We start from the raw sequence: 23,970 nt of genomic DNA, 5'->3' as shown, positions 1-23,970 counted from the left end.
GGTGGCCAGCTTGGTTCCGCCATATTAAAGGCACCCCTCTGGCTTCAGCTGGGCCTGAGAGGACGTTACGGCGGACGTGTACATTCTGAGGATTGTTCCCAACTTGGCCTCACCCACCTGTGCTTCACTACCGGCTCTTCCCATTCTGTGCTGACTCTCGTTTCTCATTGCGCTGACCTCAGAACCACTGTTCAGCCTTTCCAAGTAGAAGCCACCCTCTCCACTTTTAAAATCTCTGCTTTGTCTCCTTACGTAGAGTTTAAGGTCTTCTAGCAAAAGAATCCATAGGCTTGTGATCTCAGCCATCTATGAAAACCTTCCAGCCTAGGGGAAGGTTTGTACACATAGTACATGCCTAATAAATAGTATGTACACATAGTACATGCCTAATAAATGTTAGCTTCTTTCTACTCTAAGCCATGGGATCCCACTTAGCTTTGCCGTACGACCCCCATGTTTGTGAATTTTCATTGCAGGAGTCCCAGTAGAGCAATCGACCACCTCCTTTCTGGCTAGGACCCCAGAAAGCTCAAGCCAAGTTGAATTTCATCAACTTGGGGTCCTGCTGAGTACCATTTTATTTCAGGTTTCTGCACAGTATTTTAAAAGTTGAACTTTTTAAAAAGCTGGTTACTGTTCAAGTCAGTGAAAAGGTAGAAACATTCAGTCTAACTCTAGCTTGTCTGTTCTGTCTTAATTCAGAGACACATTCCCCAACCAGCTGATAATTTGGTGCTGAACAGTTATACTTGGCTCAGGGATGCCACAAAAATCTCCTTAGACCCAGGGGAGATGGGGAGGAAGAGCAGGGTGAGCTCATTCAGTCCCTAACCTCCAATATTTTGTCACAGTAGGAATGTAAACTCTTCTTTGGAGCTTACATCAGCTTTGGGAGGGTTTCAACAAGCTCCCTTAGATAAGACTAAGGGTTATTTTTCTTGTCCTTTTGGCCAGAAATAAATATTTATATCAAGAAAGGATTGCCAAGACTTGGACAGGATTTCAGTTATTTAATCAGCCCTGTGAAAGGATCCACTGTGATTGGTGTTTGAATTAGCTAATAAATTTTAATCCTGGTTTTATCCCAAATCCATTAGACAGTTATGAACTGCAGGGAAGAATTCTGGAAATTTCTTCACCAGTCTGAAAAGAATTACATTGATCCAAGATCAAAACCTGGGAATGTACACATTTGAATGTATGGTTCTGGAACATGGGTTCATTACAGTAGGTCAGGGTCTCTCAGAAGACAGCAGAACCTTATCACAGAGCTTCTCAACCCTGGTTGCCTCTCGTGGAAGACAAACCTCCTACTGCTATCCAACCTCAACCGTGGAGAATCTTGATCGTTTGCCTCCGAAGCTGCCAGACTCAGTTCCTGGTATACTTCAGGCTACATCATAAAACTAGCTGTGAGATTATGACAATATAAAATGGCTAACTAGTTTAAATTATATCTGTAAAAAAAAAAAAAAAAATAGCTGGGTTGACCATGGGCAAGTCATTTCAACAAAACCTGGGTTCGATTTCCAGCTCTTTTATTAGTGTGCAACACTAACTCAATTAACCAACTTCTCTGAGCCTCAGTTTCCCAAATTGTAAATTAATAATAATAATAATGTCAGATGAGACCATGGGTATATAGTGTTACACAAAATCAGTATAGAATAAATATAGATACATATAGATGTATGTGTAGATATAGATGTATGTGTGTGTACATGTAGGTATAATATGCCTGTGTGTATGTACATATGTACACACACACACACACACATTCACTAAAACATTTCATTTTCCCAGGAATTCCTAATGAGGTCACACTCCTTCTTGGATGAGACTCAAACCCAGCCAAAACTCAGACTGGGATTTGAACCCACAATCCCTGACTTAGGAGGGGACTTGAACCCACTGTCTTTTAATTGAAACTGCTCACCTGGTGTCAGGACTTACTGAAGCTGAGGTTCTTTTGTCTCTTCGCAGAAAGAATTCAGCGTGAGGCAAAGTGGCAGGCAAAGAGTGAGTTTATTAGCACTGGTGGCTTGTGAGAGACACAGGCGAGCAGGCAAGGGAGTGCAGCCCTGAGAACAAAGAGGGCTACATTTTTATAATCAAAGAAAAAGTGGGGAGGGGAGAAGACCACCTTCTTCCTTATTTACATCATTAGTACCTCCTTACTCTATATGGTTTAACCAGAACTGTTATGGAGCTATTTAAATCATATGTATATTAGCAAAAGGGTGGTGACATATACTAAAATATGGTAATTCATCTCAGGTTTCCGTATAATGTCCCCTTTCACCTAGTTTCTTTCCCCTTTCAGCCTTTCTTGGCCACATGCAAAAATGCTACTCTTCAAAGACCATTAATTGCCTGACTTCGTGTAACAAGATTCAGACTCCATATCTATTGTCTTGTGTTTTAACTTTCAGGGTTTGTGGCTTGAGTGTGGCTGGCACTTGAATGTGCCTGGTCTTCCTTCAAGATAGTGTAGATTGTTGCTAGGTTACTGGATTCTTTTCTTGAGTGGTCAGTAGCTTACAACAGTCTCCCAGACTCCCTTAAAATTCCCTTTCTATCTTCAATCCCCTAGTGGGATTTCTAACTAACTATTTAATTATTCTGTTCTATCCCTATCACTAATGCCTAAAAAGATGTTTGACAGAACAGTGTAATCAAGCAATTAGACATTTTGAAATTTTTAATTTTCAGTTCCTCTGATTTTAAACCACACATTCATTGTCTATTTCAAAGGCTTGGATACCCATGTAATAATGCGGAGTAACGTTTACTAAATGTTAATTAAGTGCCGAGTACCATACTTCCACGAACTTTTTCTCACTCCCCACACAACTCCGCACAATGACGTCATCATGTTTACAGCCGAGGAACTTGTCCCCAGTCACACACTAGTAGGAGGACCTGGGATATGAACCTGCATCTGGTTGACTCTGGAGTCTACCGGGCCCTGTGCCCCTTGTACTCATCCTCAGGGATGCTCAGATCCCAAGCCTGGGTGTCTGGTGTTTCTGTGTAAGGACACTCATTGATCCCCAGATCCTGATTTAAATCAAGCTCTGTTCTATTATCAGACTCTTGTAAGACAGATGCTTTGGATTCACCTATGTCGTAGGTATACACTGAATTCGGAACTACCTTTGGCAAAAGGCAAGGAAATTTAGATTTATAGATCATCTAAAAATTCCCTGAAGGTCTAGTTTCGAACTCCCGCCCCTCCCTAATTTCCTCCCAGCTCCCGGCGTCCGTTTTCCTCGCCCATCCAGTGCTAACGAGCAGTGTAATGGCCACCGGTGGAGAGAGGACTAAGGCCCTCCGGAGGATGATGGCGCCATAAATGTCACCACACCACTGGCTTTGGCAGAGGTGGCCATAAGGTTGGCATGGCCCCCGAGCCAAACGTGGCCCAGCCGAGGAGGAAGGCTTTGGGCCCTGCTTCCCAAGTGGACGTTCCAGGAAAGAGTCAGATGATCAAAGTTATGGAAACCAAATAGCCCTCCTTTGTTTAGAGAGAAAGAGGGAAAAAAAAGTCACTCATTTTTGTGGTAAAGTGGAACCAGGCTCCAAACCAAACAATCCCTCTCAGACCCGAAAATGCCAGCTCCCCAGAGCAGGCCCACAGCCTGGGAGGCTGATGAACTGATGGGAGGCGGTGTCGAGCTGGTGCTACGGCCTCGGCCGCGTCTCCTCCATCCTCCCAGCTACGGTCTCGTCTGCTTTGCTCCAGAAATAGCTTGTCTCCCGGGCAGGAAAGGAAAACGAAAGCAGGGGGGAAGTGAGAAGCGGTCCACCTGACCTAGGCTGACCAGAGCCACCCTTGGGCTCTCCCTCGCTTTCCTGTTGCGATGTTGGGAGGAGAGGATCTGCTCAGAGAGAGCCCGGGAAGGAGCCTGGGCCCCGGTGCGTAGCTGCGGTGCGCCCCCTTCAGCTCCTCCCGCAGAATGCAGTCAGGAGTCACGAGGCCTCCTGTGGCCGCGCCGTGGCCGGCCTGTGACTCTGTGGGCAGGCTCCGTGGGCAGGGATCTGCACTCCCAAGTATTACTAGAGCATTTGCAGCACCAAGAGAAAGTAAATATAGGTTGTCATCAGCCACGCCTGTCCCGAGTTTGGTTTATCCTCTAATACGAGCCTTTCCTGGAACAGGGAGGCGCTGGGTGAGAATACTGGGGAATCCAATTCTAGTCCTGGCTTTGCCTCCGACTCGCTGTGCAATCAGGGGTTACTGTGGCCCCTCTGAGCCTCCATTTTGCATCTGGAAAATGAGCCCAGGGCGCCCTGCCTTGCCGTGGTTCGTAAGGTTGTAGTGAGAGATCAAGCGTGCCTCTCATCAAGAGGTGGCGACCAGACTGCCCGGGTGCTGATTCCAAGCTCCCCTGTGTAACGCTGGGCAAGTGTCTCCACCTATGTCTGTTAAATGAAGGGAATAACATCCTTCCCTGATAGCACTGCTAGAAGGTTACACTAGATCACGTGATGTGTTTGATGTACTTAGCACCTACACACATGCCCCAGCTAGTCTCACTGTCGTTATTGCCATCATAGATGGGAAAACATCTTGAAGATAATAATGCTCGGTTCAGACGCTGTGTGATCCGCCACTGTCCTCATAAGCTTCATAACTGTACTCAACATACCCTCACTGTTCTGGCAACTTTCCATAACCTGCCAGTTCTCGTTCTAAATATGAGGGGAACCTCCAGTAGCTTCCTGTTACATTTAGGAAAAGTCCCAAAAGCCCCACCATGACCTACAAGACCTTGGTCATCTGGTCCTGCTGCCTTTTCTAGCCTCATTTTGAGCCACTGTCTCACTGAAATTCAACAGCCTTGTCAGCCTTCTGTTACCTCCCGGAAGACCTGGACTCCTTCTTGCTCCAGGATCTGTGCAGCTCCAGCGCTCTCCCACCCCATCTCCTCTCCACACAGCCTCAGGTCTCAGCTCACAGAGTCTTTCCTCAGGGAAATGTTTCCTGACTTCCCAGATGAGAGTAAGGCCCCTGCTTTTCCTTCTTTGTGCTCATCACAATTTAATTAAATAGTCATTTGTGTAATAACAGCATTTTTTTCTGCTTTGTTGTGCTTTCCTCATGAATTCTCTTCCTCAAGAACTCCTATTCACCCATCAAAACCCAATGTTCATGTTATTTCCTATGCGAAGCCCTCCCTCATTTTCTCTGTTCACCTCACTCAAACAGGGTTACTCATTCTTATTAGAATTCTAAATGAAGTTTTGATGTAGTAGGTGGCACTTGCCTAAGAGTGCCTGCATTTTGTTCTGCTAATTACCCCTTCTCCTTAGGCTACACACCCAAGGAATAACAGGAAATAAATGCCACTTACTATTAGCTAAGTTCAATGTCTGATGTCCCCAGGGCATAAGGCTTGCCCACATTCCCTAAATCCAATAGATAACTAAAACAGTGACCATTAAAAAAAAAAAAAAAGTGCAGTGCTTCGTTTGTCGTGTTCACTTCCAGGCCTGGCACAATGCCTGGCACATGGTAGACATTCAAGAGAATATGTTTTTTAATAAAAATGAATATGTTTAAATAAGCAACAAGGATATGTTGTACAGCACAGGGAAATATAGCCACTATTTTGTAATAACTTTAAATGGAGTATAATCTATAAAAATATTGAATCACTATGTTACACACCTGAAATTAATATAATATGGTAAATCCACTCTCCTTCAATTAAAAAAAAAAATCTTGTACTAAAGACTAAGATTAAAAAAATGCAATATTTTTACTTCTTCAAAAAAAACTGAATGTGTTTAATAACTATCTCCCCTGCAATGTCATGAAAAGCAGAGACTGTGTTTCTCTTCTCAAAGCCTGTGTCTCTAGCTCATAGTAGGCCTTGAATAAATATTTGTTGAGTGAATGAGTGAATGACCTGAAATAACCTCCCTAACTTTTCCACCACTTGAAGTTCTCCCTAGACATCAGGGGAGACTGTAATTGGCCATCCTCTTCATCCTCCTTCCATGGAGACCCAGTGCTTAGAACTCAGATGTGTCCTCCAACTCCCATCCCATGTGGCTCTGGTCCTTAAATCCAGGCATGGAGGGTATGAGGCTTCCTAATCTCCACTCAGGCAAGTGTTTAGTGCCAGCCACATTCAAATGTCATTAGAGACATCAGTTTCATATCAAGTGACAACAGCATGGCATCCTTCCATTACATATGGAAAGGCTTCCTTTCTGTCTTCTAGGTATTTGTATTCACAGCTTGATTAAAGGAGCACATATTATTTATCTTCATATCACCTACAGGTCCTACCACAATCTTTTGAACAGAGCATGCACCCAGTAAATGTTGAGTCATGAAGGAATGACTACCATATGCTGAGTATAGTAATTTCTCAGCCCTGCTTCTGGCCCCAGAATCTGGGACACAGTGAAGTTTTCAAGGAGTTCAAGATTAAAACTGCTTAAGCTTTTCCCCGGACATCCATTAGGATAAGAAAAAGAACTCCCCCACCTCCAGATTCCCCCCACTCTAATCCATCTTTCACAGCTACATTTGCTAAAACTTCCAAAATCGTCACTTCAAGTTTTTCTCCAGAAACCTCCAAAGTTCTTTTCATAGCCAATAATAGGCCTAGGTCCAAATCCCTCAGTCTTAACTCAAAGAACTTGGAGCACACATTTTCCTATACTGATCTTTTCAAATCCTCCTTACGTCCTACCCTTGGGCATCCCTTTTGTTTGCTCTGTCTTTGCTGATGCCATTCCTCCCACCAGGAATGCCTCTTCCCCATCTCTCCGCTGAAGCGCAGCTCATGTTTTGTATTCCCTGTGACCTCATCGTGTCACCCACCTAAAGGAAGCTACTCTGTCTTCTGAAGCTGAACCATATTTTGGCTTAGCTACTTGTTGTATCTGTCAGCAAACTTTTTTTTAATTGAGATATAATTGACGTATAACATTATATTAGTCTCAGGTGTACAACATAATGATTCAATATTTGTATATATTGTGAAATGATCACCACAATAAATCTAGTTAACATCCATCACCACACGTAGTTATAATTTTTTTCATATGATAAGAACTTTTAAGATTTACTCTTAGAAACTTCCAAATCATGCTGTACATTACATCCCCATGACTTATTTATTTTATACCTGGAAGTTTGTACCTTTTGACCATCTCACCCATTTCATGCACCCCACCCCACCCATTTCACGCACCCCACCCCCGGCCCCTGCCCCTGGCAACTACCAGTCTGTTCTCTGTATCTATGAGTTGTGTTTTTTTTCTTTTTTAGATTCCACATATAAGTGAGATTATACGGTATTTGTCTTTCACTGTCTGACTTATTTTACTTAGCATAATGCCGTCAAGGTCTATCCAAGTTGTCACAAATGACAAGATTTCCACTTTTTATGGCTAAATAGTATTCCATTCTACATATATATGCCCTATTTTCTTTACCCATTCATCTATAGATGGACACTTAGGTTGCTTCCCTGTCTTCGCTATTGTAAACAATGCTGAGTCAGCAAACTTTTCCCATGAATATGGCTTCTCTCTCAAACTAGACTTAGACCTGAAGCTCCCCGAATATCAGTCGAATACCTTCTCATTCCCCCTCAGGGATGCCTGGTCTATGGTAAGAACTCACCCTCTATTTGCTCACTGCTTGACTCCACTGGACATACAGGATCAGAGACTAGTGGTATTCAGGCAGAAGACCTTGAGTTCACTCTAGCGGATTTTACAGCTCAAGATGAGTTTATATTTCAAAACATTACTGCTTTTCTAGTGTCTCCCAGGACTTGGTTGATGGTCTGTAGGAAGCACTGAATATGAAATTATAAACTTGCCTCACTCCTCTTAATCCAGTGACTTCCTTTTTACAGATGAGAAGCCCTTCACTGTGGAAGATACTTATTTGCTGTGTCCAGCGCCTATCTTAAAGGAAGTTGGCATGTAAGTTTCCACCAGCAACTAAACCCCACAGCCAGGGAGGAGAAAGGAGGTAGAGGGGACAAAAGGAGGAGAAAGAGTCTCTCTTCACTGTCATCATGGAGCCTTTCTCTAGACTCATCCACATAATGATAATGGCGCCGATGCTTTGCAGTGAGCCAGACACCAGGGTAAACGTTTCACAAAGGGTCCCTCCCTTTATCCTCCCAAGAGCCCCATGAACCAGACACACACCATCCCAATTTTACAGATGTGAAATCTGTAGCTGAGAGAATTTAAGTAGCTTGCCCGAAGGTCAGACAGCAGTAAGTGGAAGAGTATGGGTTCAAAACCAGGTCTGTCTGGCTTAATCACAGCTACATTTCTAGAAAGCTCTCATGCTTCTCAAAGCACTCTCATATCGTAACCTCACCCTGTCATCATAATTGCCCTTCTAGATGATGATATCCTTTCTTAGAGATAAAGAAACTCAGAAAGGAAGCTCAAAAAGGATAAGTGGGTCCACGACCGGTTCAAGACCCCACGTTCAGACCCCTCTGAGGCCACGTTCAGTGTTCCTTCCTCAGCGTCTCTCCAGAGCACCATGTATTCGGCCAGGCGGCCCGAGGTTCCCTGAACTAATTTATGGAGAAAATCTTGCGATGGGGCAGTTATAGTAAATGCTGGTGAGATGAGATCAAAATATTCAAGAGGAGGGAGAGAATTAGCACCCTGAGCAAGAAAAGAAATATGCGGGGAAACAGAGAGGCAATGTTTGTTAAAGAACACAAACTAGCCTCTCTGTAAACACATCTATAATAGGCTGAAGATAGAATGGAGGTTTTAAGGAAAAATGCTAAACTTGCTCATCTGAATTCTGCTTTCAATCATTTGTTCAAATTACAAAGCTTCCAACCCTGGTTGCCTAACGTCAGCCTGTGATACCACGGATTCCACAAACTAGCCCTGTGTCCATGCTGCAGAATGCAAGCTTGTGCTTCAGTGAGCATCTTATAGATGGGAGGAAATAGAAGGCAAATTCGTTCATTTACTGCTGTACCTCTGTGAGTTGGCTGGGTAGCAACAAAACCACAGCCATCAGAATCTGATCACTGAGAGTCCAGATAACAATACAGTTTCTAGCTTGACCAGTTTATCTCCCACTGATTTGAACCATTTTTTAAGAATACTTCTTCGTACTACAGTGTGACAAGTAAATTAAATGGGAGCAGGCTCTGCCCATTCAATGCAATTCTCCACAATGTAAGAAGGGCTGGATACGCTGCCTTGATACACCAGCCAGGTGTATCCCGACATCTCTCTAGAATGTTAGAGGTGGGTGGGCCCTGGAGACCATCCTCCACATTTTACAAATGAGACAGCTCAGGCCCCCAGAGGAAGAGACTACAGTCCCAAGGGTAGTTCAGAGCAGAGCCCTTGGGGGACCTGTGTGTCCGGCTCTCGGCCCCTTGCTCCTTGCCCACATGCTGAGTATCCTTGGTTCCCATGTCATTGCAGGAAAGCCGCGCTTCAGGTCAGCATGAACGACGGCCTCTCCTTCATCTCCAGTTCTGTCATCATCACCACCACACACTGTGTAAGTCATCACCTTTCCCTTTACTGAGAGCTTCATTGGCATTACCATCTCCCTGGCAAGTTTTTTTTTACCAGTTCTGCCTTCTGTTCACTGAGCTTTGACCCTGGCACTGCTAGACCAGCCGTGGGCTGCATCGGGGGCTGTACACGTATCAGGAATACCTGTGCTTCCCCGGGTTCCCCATTTCTGTTACTGAGGGTGAGACCTGGGCACACTTTCACAACCAGATGGCAAGGTGGGACCAGGGTCTGTGCAGTATTGAGCAGGGATGCCTGGATGGACTGGGTCTGGGAGAAAATTCACAGAAAAAAATTGGACGGTATATATAGGAAACACATCTTAGGGAGTTTTTCCTCTAAAAGGAAGCAGGAAAATGGGGCAATAACTGAAGGGAGAAGTGGAGTATAAAGAGAGGCTTTTATTTAGAATGGAAGAAATTGCAGCTTGTTGATATGATTGTGGAAATAATCCAGGAGAAAATGGAAAATTCATGAAGTAGGAAAGAAGCAGGGAGGGGCCCTATGACATAGGGGTTGTGAGGCAGAGTGTGGACTGTATCCTCTTCCAGCTCCTCAGATGCCCCGTCTCTGGATCCTTCGTGGCACATAGCATTCATCTCTGACTACACATAAGATCACCTGGAGAGCTTTTAAAAAATATGGTTGCCCTGACCTCATGCCAGACCAGTTGAAACAAAGTCTCTGGAGTGGGCCCCAGCTTTGGTGAATTCATGGCCCCCTTGGGAGGGTCTTTTGTGCAGCTATGGCTGGGAACCCTTCAGCCCGTGTAGTGGCTCCCACGGTCAGTGATTTGGAGCCCAGCCCGTCAGAGGGCAGTCGGGGCTTGGTTAGCTCATATACAGATCTCAACCCCTAATATGAACATTTCTGAAAGAATCTTTCTCTGAATATTCAGTTTCTATAACCAAATGCACTTTTCCCATGAGCTCACTCTAGAGACAAATGTGTTTTGGCCTGATGGTCAGCTTAGGCAGATCCCTTGGTCACTTCCTGGCTGGCCTTTGGAGGGCATGTCGTTAGAACCCCTCAGTGACTGGGGTTTGTGTCCTTAACACCATCCAGGTGGATGAGAGAGAACAGGCAGGCCGTGGAGCCAGACAAGGGAAAAATGAGTTGTCTCACAAAGGAGCAGGAGGCCAGGCCTCACAATGGACAGCACACCTTCCCAGCTCCCCTGCCTTCCCCTACACACACACACACACACACACACTTTCCATCCTATGTTAGGAACCAACCAGTTTTCTTGAAAGCAGGGTAAGCCAGTGCAATGGGTACAGACAATGGAAAAGTTTTACTGGACCAACGTAAGAGACTAGGGTTGTCACAGAGACATGTCACCACTGAGAAATGTCTGTGTCTCAGGCATGCCTCAGTGGAATGTCAAATCTGGAGACCAAATATGAAAACTGGATTCAAGACCAGTGAAATTTCTCCAAGCATGCCCTGCCTGATTCTTTTAGAAATTGACCCTTTTGGAAACTGCCAACCTGCAGGAAATGATTAAAATACCCCAAATCTAATAACTCCATTCCAGATTCCTCCCTGCTTTTGAATGATCCAACAGTTTGGGCCTGTATTTCTCATTATATCTGACCAGACCAAAGAAACAGCTATGCCCCGAGGCCGCGAGGGCAGGGAGGTGGGAAGGGGAAATATCTTGGGGCCAAGCCTGTGGTGTGACCGAAGCAGGACTACAAATTTAAGTTCTGGACCTCTAAGCCAAGAAGAAAGGGTGTCCTCACTAATGTACCCCAAAAGGAAAAGAACTCCTGGTAAAGTCCCTCTTGTGTCTTCCCAGCTCGCTCCAACCTGCACTTATGTCTCCCATCTCCTTCATCTGAGTGCAAGTCACTAAGTGTTCTGTTCGACTGACCCTTGACTGGCACCACCTCATAATGTCTTCTGCGTTATTGCCCTGTCGCTTGAGAATGCTGCATGTCTACAACAAAATTATAAGCACCCTAAGATTTGAGATCCAGGTCCATTCACTCATTTATTCAACAAGTATTCACTGATTACGCACAATGTGCCAGATAGGCACTGCCCTGGGTGCTCGGGATACATCAGGACACAACAGACAAAAATCTCTTATCTCATAGGGATGCGGGAAGAGAAGGCAGACAGTGAACAATGGACGTAACAAATGAATCGCACACTATGTTAAGAAATAATATAGGCTGTAGGAAAAATAGAGCAGAGTAAGAGGTACTGCTTGAGTGAGTGAGTTCAAATTTTAAGTAGAGATACATTGAGAAGGTGGCATTTGAATAGAGACTTTGAAGTTAACTGTGAGGCACCGGGGGAAAGAACACGCCAAACACTGAGCCCCAGTGCTCAGAGCACACAAACCAGGGTCGCCTGGTGTGTACAAGGAAGAAAGTGGTCGGTCACTGGAAGAGAGCGAGTGAGGCGTGCAGTAGGCGGTGAGGTTATGGGGATGGAGAGTGGAGGGTCTTGTGAGAACTTCAGCTTTTGCAGAGGCACAACGCAATCTGACTTACACTTGAAAGATCACTCGGCTGCTGGAACAGCCCGTGGAAAGACAAGGATGGAAGGACCATGACTAGTTGGGAGGGTTATGGCAATATTTCAGGCAAAAGTGATGATGGTGGCTTGACTCAGAAAGGAGCAGTGGCAATGAGAGAAGAGGTCAGAGTCAGATGTGTCTTAAAGGCAAAGCTAACCTATTTCCCAAGTATTAGACATAGGGCTTGAGAGGAGCGGAATCAAGAATGGCCCCAAGGTGCAGCCACTATGGAAAATAGTATGGAGATCCTGTAAAGAACTAAAAATAGAGTCGCCATATGATCCAGCAATCCCACTCCTGGGTATATACCTGGAGAAAACCATACTTCGAAAAGATATATGCAGCCCAATGTTCATAACAGCACTATTTACAATAGTCAAGACATGGAAGCAACCTAAACCTAAATGTCCATCGAGAGATGAATGGATAAAGAAGATGTGATATATATATATATATATATATATATATATATATATATATATTTGCAATGGAATATTACTCATCTGTAAAAAGAACGAAGTAATACCATTTGCAGCAACATGGGTGGACCTAGAGATTATCATACTAAGTGAAGGAAGTCAGAAAGAAAAAGACAAATACCATATGATATCACTTATATGTGGAATCTAAAATATGGTACAAATGAATTTACTTACAAAACAGAAACAGACTCACAGACATAGAAAACAAATTTATGGTTACCAAAGGGGAAAGGGGGTGGGAGGGGTAAATTAGGAGTTTGGGATTAGCAGGTACAAACTACTGTAAATAAAATAGATAAATAACAAGGTCCTACTGTATAGCATAGGGAACTAAATGCAATATCCTATAATAAATCATAATGGAAAAGCATATGAAAAAGAATATATATATATATGATACTGAATCACTGTGCTGTACACCAGAAACTACTACAACATTGTAAATCAACTATACTTTAATAAAAAATTTAAAAAAAAATAACGACCCCAAGGGCTTTGGCCTAAGTAATTGAAAGGATGGAGTTGCCCTCAGTTGACAGGAAGAAGACTGAAAGGGGAGAAGATTTGAGGCAGAGGGGGAATTGGAAGATCAGTTTTGCTGTCGACCAGTTGTGCGACCTTGACCGAGTTATTTAGCTCCTAGGTGCCTCAATTTCCTAATCTGTAAAGTTAGAAAAATAATAATTTACATCTCTTAACAGTATTGTGAGTATTAAATGAAATGATTATGTAAAGTGCTGGGCGGAAGGCCTGGCCAGTAGTAAGTGCTCAATAAATGTTAATTGGTATTATAGTGGAAGCTTAGTCAAAATTACTGACCTAATTGGAGATTCTTCCCAGAGAGTCGGCTCCCCCCTTCAGAGTTCCTTATAACAAAAGGACTTTTCTGACACAAGATATATTCCTATGAGTATGTGTTTGTCACTCGACCAAGCCCAGGTGATTGAAAGGGGACAGACAAGCCAAAATCATCCAGAGAAGAGGACCTATATTCAAATATTCAATCCCAATCCCCAACAGGTCCTACACAGAAGCTCAAATTAAAAAGACTAAAGCCACCACTGGGCAAAATAGAGATGCAGGTGGGGTGTGTGGTAATCCAGAATATGAAGTAAGGTCTTGGACTTGCCTTTGTTTCTTGGGCAGCTGGTTTGAAGGACAAGGTTTTTAGATCAAAAACTATCCCCTGGGCCTGAGTAAAGGGTTAGACTTGTCAGTACCAGTCTCAGCCTGCCCAGTCCATCACCTGGAACCAAAAATAATTTTAAAATATGTAGTTGAGCCTCTTTTTTTCTTGCTTTATTTGGTGCCCATTTGGACAACCATGTCACAAGTTTTCAAGACCTGCAATGAATAACTGTTGCCTCTGCCAGGAGCAGAAATTCCATGAAGTTTTACAGGAAAGAGATTTTTCCATCCAAGAGCTAAAAGATTCCTATACTAATGGTAAACTTTGTTGAGCTCCATGACTATAGAAAATGGTCAAACATCCAAAGCCCTCTCTTCCCGGCATATTAAACACATCCCACCTCTAGAGTCTTCACTGGCCTCCTTTTTCTTCTCCAACTCTGGCAATAGGTGGAGAAAGTCACTAATATGGCGCTGCTCTAAGGGAAATAGAAAAAAGAAGTTTGTCCTTTTGAGAACAAAGCAAGTAAATGTAGGACCTTAAGGAACTTTTCATGAAAGGTTGTCTTCTTCTGGATAAGTACCTTAAAATTCTATAATTTCCCACCCAAGGTGTACAAAAATCAGAGAATCATTCAACAAGTATTTCTCAAACCCCTCCTGTGTCTCCAGTGCTCCATTTACATTTTACAAGTCGCCGTCCCTAAGGAGCTTAAAATCCAACTTGGGAAATGAGTCCAACAAGCACATGAAAGAGTATGTAACAAAGACCAAGATTGCTGAAGCCAGGTGTATAAATGCTATAGGATTTCAGAGAGGAGAAGAAGGGGTGAATCCAGGAAGAGTCACAAGGGCTTCGTGGAGGCAATAAAACCCAACTGGTGATTTGAAAAAAATGATAATAACAGGTAAGAAGTGGGAAGGGGCACTCCCCTAAAGAGAAACCAACCTGAGCAAGGTCTAGATATGGCTATGACCCTAGTTTGTTCATGGTCCTTCCCAGGAACCATGATTGTTTTCTTCCTTTCCTCTCAGTTTGTATCAATTTCTGGTGCCTTCTAATTGGGGGCCATTTCTCAGGTTGGCAACTACTCTCCTAGGATGTACACTCCACACCCTTGATCACCTGGTGTGTAGCAGTGAGGCCCAGCTGATGCTCCTCCCTATTAACTGTGATAGGATTCGATTTGTGTTGGTTTCCAGGCTGGAGAATCACAATCTTTAAAGAAAGAAAAGAGACCTGAAGTTAGACGTTGAATCTAAAATCAACGCTAACTCAGTGGAGAGCTTCTCTTTCCTCCTGATTTATATGCAAACCAGCCTGACTACAAACAGTAACAAAGTTGAGAAAATTTGAGAGGACCCATGGCAAGTCCTATTCAGAGAAATTCTTTTTGAATGAAAATAAAAATGCAACAAACTCAGTCCTAGGGCATCAAAACAAGAACAACTGCTCTGTGATTGCAGTATAATGGAAGAATTAAGAATATAGGATGCTGAGTCAAAAATCCTAATTTCAAATCCTAGCCCTTCCACTTTCTAGAATGATCTCGGGCAAGTTAACCTGAGCCTGTCTCAGAGGCTGTCCTGCACGGCTGTTGTAAAGATTAAAAAGGGCCTTGAGGTACATGGTAGCCTGTCAAAGAATGACAGCTGTGTATTAGTTTACTGACGTTCTCTTTCCTTGCGAAGTAAAAATCTAATGGACTGTCTCATTAAAAGGTTTGCTGTTCATTATAAACAGGCTATTTTTCCCTGATTAAGAAGTATGCTTCCTTCTGAGTCCATGATAAGCCTGTATTTTATAAATAGGCTGGGAAAAACTTTGAAGAGTTGCCTGCATGATAGTGAGGGAAAACAACACCAGTAAATTAGATCTGGTGATAAGTCAAACTGGGTTAGGCTGCAGTTACTTCACTATTTTTTTTGTATAGTTGATTTATAATATCGTGTTAGTTCAAGCATACAGCAAAGTGATGCAGTTTTAGATATATATATTCTTTTTCAGATTCTTTTCCATTATAGGTTATTACAAGATATTGAATATAGTTCCCTGTGCTCTACAGTAAGTCCTTGTTGCTCTACAGTAAATCCTTGTCTATTTTATAAACAGAGGTATCTGTTAATCCTCACAATTTTTGAAAAAAAAAAAACTTTTCTCAGTAAATGGATCTAGGAGTAACATAAGGAGAATATTTAGACTATTTAGAAGAATGAATCAAAACAAGTACTTACTAAAGTTGATGCATTATTACCACATAGAAAATTTCTATTATTATTTAAAATATTCTATCACGGCCAGCATGTTTGGACTTATTTTGTCAAAGGCGGTACCTTTTCATGCAGATGAAATCTGCAACCTCAGAAAGGATTTTTCTGACAGACTGGATCCTCCAGTGTCCCCTGAAATAGCCATGACTCACTGGGGTTTTGGAGTATGGTTTGACTTCTGTGAGGATTAACATGGTACAAACTTGTTTCCAATGGCATTTTAAGCCACTTTATCCTTCAGATTTCATGAATTGAGACTGTTCTTTTCCCAAACTAGTGGTATTTTTCTGTCGAGAAAGAGAGAGAAAAAACATGTGTGTGTGTGTGTGTATGTGTGTGTATGTGTGTGTGTGTGTGTGTGTGTGTATGTGGGGGGGGGGGGAGGGAGAGAGGGCGCTATCTCCACAATGCACAGGACGCCCCCCTCCACCTCCGCCACTACAAAGAACTATCCAAAATGTCAATATTGCCAAGGCTGAGAAACCCTACAGAATCAGAATTTCATAGGGAAGAGCCCACAATTCTGCATTTTAGTAAACTTGCCAGGTAAATCTTAAACACACAAGACTCTTATCATTATACTTACCTGACATTAATTGTCCTCCAAAGTTTAAAAAATAAAGTCATTAAAACCTATTTAAGAAAAATCATTCACTCTCTAATCCCATTCATTTAAGAATCCCAAGATTTTAAAGTCAGAACCCTCTCTTTTATATTTCTTCTTTTGGACCCTATCTTCTGGTGTAAAAATAGGAATTTGCCTGAAAGAATGATTTTAGCCAAAAATGACCAGTCTGGGGACCACTTTGTGTTGCCAAAGACTGCAAAACTTTCTCTCCAAATGCCCCTCTCCCATATTCCAGGTTGTCTCTGGGTTTCCTCCTCTCAAACTAAGGCCTGCCGGACCAGACTTGCTGCTCTTTGTTTCAGGAAGACAGAGCCCAGCTAACATCAGTATTGTCTGTAACACGTCATGCCTCCCAGTGTCTCGTGAGAAAGTGGGCCTCCAGCTGCCACACAGAGATAGGTTATACATTTGGAAACAACTGGAGACTTAGAGAAAAGAAAGCACAGATGTTGGAAAGAGCCATTGTCTCACAGAAAACAAATTTATGATTACCAAAGGGGAAAGAGAGGTGGGGGAGGGACAAATTAGGAGGTTGGGATTAACATGTACACATTACTGTATATAAAATAGATAACCAACAAGGACCTACTGTAGCACAGGGAACTAAACTCAAGATGTTGTAATGACCTATCAGGGAAAAGACTCTGAAAAGGAATGTATATATATATACACATACATATATATATATATAACTGAATCACTGTGCTGTACACCTAAAACTTCCACAAAATTGTAAGTCAACTATACTTCAATGTAAAATTATTTTAATTAAAAAAATAAAAATAATTTTTTTTAATTTAAAAAGTTTTTAAAAATAAAAAAAAGAGCCATTCTCTCTCATGCACAGTGTAGCCCATATACTCCTAGAGGAAAAACAGACTGTCTCATTCACTATTGCAACCCAGCACCTGGCATAATGCCTGCACATAGTCATTACTCAGTAGATAGCTGGTGATTGAATGAGTGAATGAATGGACTCAATCAAGGGTCACACTGAGCCCATGATTGTACCTGCTAGTAGGAGAGGAAGGGAGCCAGAATGAGGTAGGATTAGAATAGGGGCACCCAGCTGGTTGGAGGGTAGGCCTCCAAAGAGGATGACCACCAATCCAATATGCATATCCAAGGAGCATGGGGAGCTTGAGCATGAATTAAGAGGACCAAATCTACCAGATGAGAGACCACAACCAGTGAACCAGGCAGGGCAAAAGTCATAGGCCTCTTTAGAGCAGTGCTAACTCCACAAGAGCAGACCTGGAGAAGGGGGTCTAGAAATAGCCCACTCAACTGGATCAAGATTCAGGACAGGCGCTGGCCCCTGAGAGTCTACAGCACAAGGCTGGAAGACAAGCAGAACCATAGAGACTGATATGGAATCTAAGTAACTACATTTGCTAAAAGTCCAAGGAACACAAAGATATAATACGTGAGAAACAGACAAGTACTCCAAGGATTTGCAATTTAACGTGATAAGTTCTTTAATCGAGAAACGAACAACGCCTAGTGATACCAGGAAGCGGAGTGTCTGGGGAATCAAAGAAGGATTCACAAGAGAGATAATAACTGAACTGGGCCAGGAAGAAAGAGTAGGGATTTACTCAGGGTATGGCCTGGGTAAAGGCGTGTTTGGGGCCAGTGGGGCTGTGATTGGTTGGGGTGGGGTATTAGGAGAGAAAGCAGAGACAAAACAATTGGGACCAGTTGGAAAGCCTTCCTTAGCTGCTATATTTTGGAGTTGCTTTAATATTTAATTTAAGTGTAATACAGGATGCAGTTTTGATGTTGAATTCCAGTGTCTCCTCATTCAGGAAATAAACATCTTTCATCTTCAAAAAAAGAACCTAGATAACTAGAGAAAAGCTGTGACATGGGGAACAGTGGCATGCCCTGAGTTCACCCTGGAATACCAGAAACTTAGGCTATGGCAGCTCAAATAATCTGGATGCCGCCAGCCAAGGCTGAGGTTGCACAGACAGCCTTGATCATGGCTAGCTCAGAAGGGAATGTGCTAGAGCCCACAGATGAATGCTACAGTGGCTGCAGCTAAGAGGCTTCGGACAGAGGGCAGGGACCACCTTCCAACACTGTCTACAGAGTTCTGTTCTAGGCGACTTCCTGGGGGTCCATTTTCTAAGTCAGTTCAATTCTGTTACTAATTGCTTTGAAGTAACTTAGGAAAATGCAAATCCTGCCTAGGTTTATAGTCATATAAGTATCTAGGTAAACAGACAGTTGGCATGACTGCCCTTGCCAAAATTTCTTGAATTTCACCAGCCTAGTAGGGAATGAATCCAGTAGCCTGTGCTGAGTGGCAATCTCGCCTTCCAACATAATAAAAAATTATTGCTCAGTCTTCAGAGAAAGTAAAAATCAGAGAAGACTTCTTTCTTCTATTTCTTTTCCAAGGTAAACAAAATAGTCCATCAATCAAAATAGGTAGCTATCTTTGGAGTAGCTAATTCATACCAGCAGCTATAAGCATGTGGGCCTCTTCATTAAGGAAAGAAGTGCAGAGAAACAGTTGCTAGTGGTAAACAGGGCCAAAGATCAAGACTAACGTGTATTGAAGTAGTACTGTGGGCAAAGTGATAGGGACTCAAAAAAGAACAGCCTTGCTTGCCCTCCAGAAGCCTACAACGTAGTTACCGAGGCAGAATACATACTCCAAGAGGTAAATATATATATTTGGGGGTGCAAAAGGCAAATATCACAGGGCACCCAGAAATTCTTCATCTATTCCAAAGACTCGTGAGCCTCCACCCAGGCCTGTGCATAAGTAAATTGACACAAGCACTACACACTTTGGGGAGAGTCCACTTAATGGGCTTAGTGGGTTACTTCTCAGTTACGCTAAGAAGGCATTCAACTCTTCCTGCAAAAGGGAGCTGGACAGATCATTTTAGAAATTCAAGGATAACATGTAGGCAGCTCATTATTTACTCAGCCCAAAAACTCTGTCCCTTAAGACAAAAACTCTGTCTTTCCCCCAACAAGACCCTCCCCAAACTGTTTCTCAATTACAGGAAAGAACCCTTGGAGAAGACAAGTCCCTTCCAAACAACCAGTGGAGAAGGGCAGGACCAGGGCCCGCACCCTGACATTCCCTATAGATTTCTTCACCCTAACATCATTCCACTTCCTGTCCAACTCACTCCCACACCCATCTCTCTCCATCCTCATTCAACCACCGTCTCTTCACAGACGGTGAAGAATTCTTATCCCGGAAGAATAAGGGGAGACTGGATTGGAGGTGAAATAGGAGACTGACCTTGCAGAGAGTTTGAATGACAGAAAATGGAGGCTGGGCTATGGAAAGCCATTCAAAGGAAGCACAAAGCAATATTTTTCGAAGACATTGGGATCAGATCAATGTGGCAAAAATCCCAACCCTTAAATAGCTGGCAGAGGTCCTAGTACACAGTAGATACCCAATTTTAGTTTCCTTGCGCTGATGTTATAGGCTCTCTAAGAATCAGTGCAGTGATACGGTTCCCAAAGAGACTCTGACTTCTGGTTGAATTAACAGAAGTATGGTATCTGAGACTAAGGAAGTGATGGAACCTTTCAACTTGGTGAAGGTAAAATCTCCTTTCAAGTATGATATTAAATAGTAAGGACACTTCAAGGGAAAACCTTGAAAAACTGAATATGTGAAAAAAGATTACCAAATATGGTAGATCAGATAGAAGAATAGAATTGAGACTCTTTAGCCTGAAGACATGACGAAAGACTTGATGGCCATTTTTATTTGAAGGGCTGTCCTGAGGTGCATCTGCTTTTATTACACAATAAAATACAACATCTACACAGATCTAAATAAAAATAAATAATAAATAATATAAAGTAATAAATATACAATAAAAATAAAATAATAATAATAAATCTGAAAATACAGTATCTATACAGAGCTAAGGAGTAGAATAGGCTGTTAGTTTGTGTTTCAGTTTTTTAAAAGGTCCTTCTAATTGGATGCTACAAACAGGTGGAAATGAGCTCCCTGTTGTATTCAAGTTGTACTCAAGTCCAGGCAACTAGACAAGTTGGCAGAATTACATAAAGGCCATTCATGCATCAGATAGGCAATTGGACTGGAAAAGCTTTCAGACTCCTTCCAACGCTGAGAGTCTGAAACTCTAGAACTAAAAGTAAGCTAGTGAAAGAGTAAGGAAAACATTAGCAGTCCTATACAGTGTAACAAATGAGTTTGGCTTTTATATTTTGAAAATAAATATGAGAGCCTCTTGTTGGTGACAATGGAGACTGCAGTTCAAACTAGCCAACACCCCCCTAATACAAATGAGATTATATTTCAGACTAAAGTGAACTTAAAGCTCCTCCCAAGAACAATTTGTGTTCAAATAACCTCAAACACACCCTCTCATTTACAGGCAACTGATACACTAGTCACAAATCATTCTCATCTATTTATTAGGTAGTCTCAGTAGAGCCATACATAATTCAAGGTCTTTTTTTATGATATCCTAGTATTTTTTTATTATTATTAACAAGATGACCTGTGGTTTCTTGTACAGTCATTAGAAAGGAGGGCAAAAGACCACAGGAATATCAGAATGCCAAACTCAGATGTCATGCTGTTTATGAACTGAAATAAAAATAGTTTGGCAGCACCTCTATTTTGATAACGCTTGTATGCATAAAAACCTTTTCAAATATGTTTTGGAGGATTGAGCTGATTTGTTTTTCTTGGATATTTGAGGAATTGGCTTTCAATACTTTTATCTCAAAGCATTTTAAAGGATATTTGCCCTAAGTTTGAAATTTCCTTGTTTTGAGAGTAAATGAGGGGATAAAAAGGATTTTTCTGAATCTGTGCTTCAGGAAGCTCTGAGATAAGCACATAATAAGATGGTAATAATTATTTTTAGAAATAAAAGTTAAACCCAAATACTAATCCATAACCAAGATAAATATAAAGGACCAAACTCAGCAGTTAAAAAACACAAGCTTGATAGACTGGATGCTCAGATATCAAACAATCAAGCTTCTTTGAATATAAAATAAGAATTCCCAGTCTCTGAATAAGAAACTGAGAGAAAATACATGCCCTCAGTATACGAGCTTTAGTGAAATGACCAGTATGTGCATTTATGCCTGCTCTTGGGTCATTGGGGCTATTCCAAAGGGTTGAGTCTTTGGGGTTGAGCATTCTGGATTCACAAATCCAGTCGTGCAAGGCACAATTGCAGGAAGACGTGCACGGTTTAAAGAGGATCCAAAAGTGTGTGCGTGTGGAGAGAAAGAGAAAAGGGTGGAGGTGCTGGGGCAGGAAGAGAGGGAGGACAGATTAATAATTTGGGAAATACGACCATATCGCAGAGAAAGCCTGAGGGCATCTTCTGTCTGCCAGCCCTAAAATAATGCCAGCTCTTTAAATGATCCAAATTTGGCAAAAATCAGTGAACTAGGCTATCACAGAACTGGAGGAGACAGCAACCAAACCCAGGCCACACTGTCCTTGTTGGGAGACTACAGTCAACAGTGCACCAAATCACAAGCTCTCTCCGGGTCCTTACACATGTCTTCTGATCAGCATATTATTGGGGATGTGATTTACATTGTTTGCACTCCCAAAGAGCAGACAAACTCTTTCCTCTGCTCCCTACAGAATGACAAGGTCCCACCAGGGTATGTGAGCGCCATTCCTTTTGCAAAGCAGCCAATTTCTCACCTGTTCATTAGGGCAGCAAGGAGATTCAAAGGTCAGTGATTTAATTTACAGCTCCCCAAAATAAGAGTCTGTGCCACAAGCAATACTTAACTAGCATTCCTTTGTTGTAACTGTGGTTGCTAGAACAGATGTTAGTTTAGCCAGTGCCCAAAGCAGTGGGCTTAATATTTTGTTTCATTTATTTAAAAAATTAAAAAGCACTTGAATAATTGGCAACTAAAATATTCCTGGGTTTCTTTTACGTACCATCCAGCATCGGGAAAACTGCTTCATTTGCAGGCCAAGGAAGCATGAAAGGTACAGCTAAGGCAATTTTATTTTATCTGCATTGCCCAAATTCATGGACTTAGAAGAGGTAGCTTAAAAGCTCAAGGCTTTAAAGATTGTATGTAAAAGATGCAGACTCACCGAAATAAATATCTGCCAAAGGCTGTTCATGATAGAGTCCAATCTGGCAACCTCGGTTGACCTTTAGCTGCCGGCCTTAAAATTCGTGAATGCAAATTTTAGATCCCTAACAGATTAAAATATTTGATGATGAGCCAGTATTTGTATTCCATAATTCCTCACTCTAAATAAAGGTATGTTCATCCTTACTCTGTGCCTTTGATCAAATTTCACTTTTCTCCTGGAATGCCCTCTCCTCTCCACCTACCCAAATTTCACCATGGCTACAAGGCCTGCCAAGTGCTGCCTGGACCTGCCCCAGGTTGCCTCACTGATCTTGGCAAGCCTCCTGAGTTCCCTCTGCTCTAAGCTCAAGCACTGTGGTTTATAACATCATTTAGAGATTAACTGCACATAATGCGTGCTGCTCTTTGAGCAAACTCTGTGAATCAGTCCTGACTTTCTAACTGGACGGTGATAACATCTTCCAGGATTGTAGGCTGACTTTGTTCATCTTTCTGTGTCTCCTACTGATGATCATGTGTCAGAAACTCAGTAGAAAATGATTTTTTGGTTTCCTGATACCCTATTATGCAGGTTAGAGACATTGTTTTAAGGACTAGATCATCACGGTCACCAGTAGTAAGCGTCTATCTCTGGACAGTGCCACCCAATCATAAACATGGCCTCCACCTTTCCAAGTTCATAATCTAAAGCAACAGCTAACAGTATAGAGACGGTATGCCTGCTTACAGATAATAGATAATAATGATGCTAACATATGAAGTATGATCAATAAGACCAATTGAGCATATGCATTAAATAAATAGTTACATTAAAGGCAAGTAGACAAGTCCCTGTAGCTAATGGAACAAAAAACGAAAAAGAGAAATTAGTCTTTCGCTTCCAATGTCATAGTATTTGAACATTACTGAGTAACTTTCTCTGTAATCCTATTTCAACAGCCCACTCACAGGAACTAAGGCATTCTGAGTACTTATGAGTTACATCTTGTCTGCATTATTCTCTAAAAACTGGTTTTGATTAACAAGCTCTATGCATTTTATGGAAAGGAAAGTGCTGAATGAATCCAAGACCTACTTAGTATCACCCTCACCATTGCGAGTGACTTGAAATGTCTCTACTGGGTCAGGGTGACAAGAGGATGCTGGAAAATCTTAATACAGAGTGTCCTGCCATGATAAGGACCTCAAAGCTTGAGTGTGTAAGAGTGTGGCGTCAATCTTCCCCTTCACTGCGTACTAATGATGGCTTATCTAAGTCCTTCTGGTATTATTTTTATAAGGCA

General features: G+C 42.3%; 1 protein-coding gene across 1 annotated transcript in view; it reads left to right on the top strand.

Moving 5' to 3' along the window:
- Window positions 1-23,970, top strand: part of ANTXR1 (ANTXR cell adhesion molecule 1) — a 241,307-nt gene that overhangs the window by 105,973 nt on the left and 111,364 nt on the right. Inside the window, exons 11-12 of the mRNA XM_036873557.1 lie at window positions 7,887-7,956; window positions 9,451-9,529. Coding sequence (XP_036729452.1) covers window positions 7,887-7,956; window positions 9,451-9,529 — 149 coding nt within the window. The remainder of the gene's footprint in view (window positions 1-7,886; window positions 7,957-9,450; window positions 9,530-23,970) is intronic.

Source organism: Balaenoptera musculus, chromosome 13, assembly GCF_009873245.2.
Source record: "Balaenoptera musculus isolate JJ_BM4_2016_0621 chromosome 13, mBalMus1.pri.v3, whole genome shotgun sequence".
NCBI lineage: Eukaryota > Metazoa > Chordata > Mammalia > Artiodactyla > Balaenopteridae > Balaenoptera > Balaenoptera musculus.
Note: the sequence above shows the minus strand (reverse complement) of the source record. Positions and strands in the feature narration are given on the sequence as shown.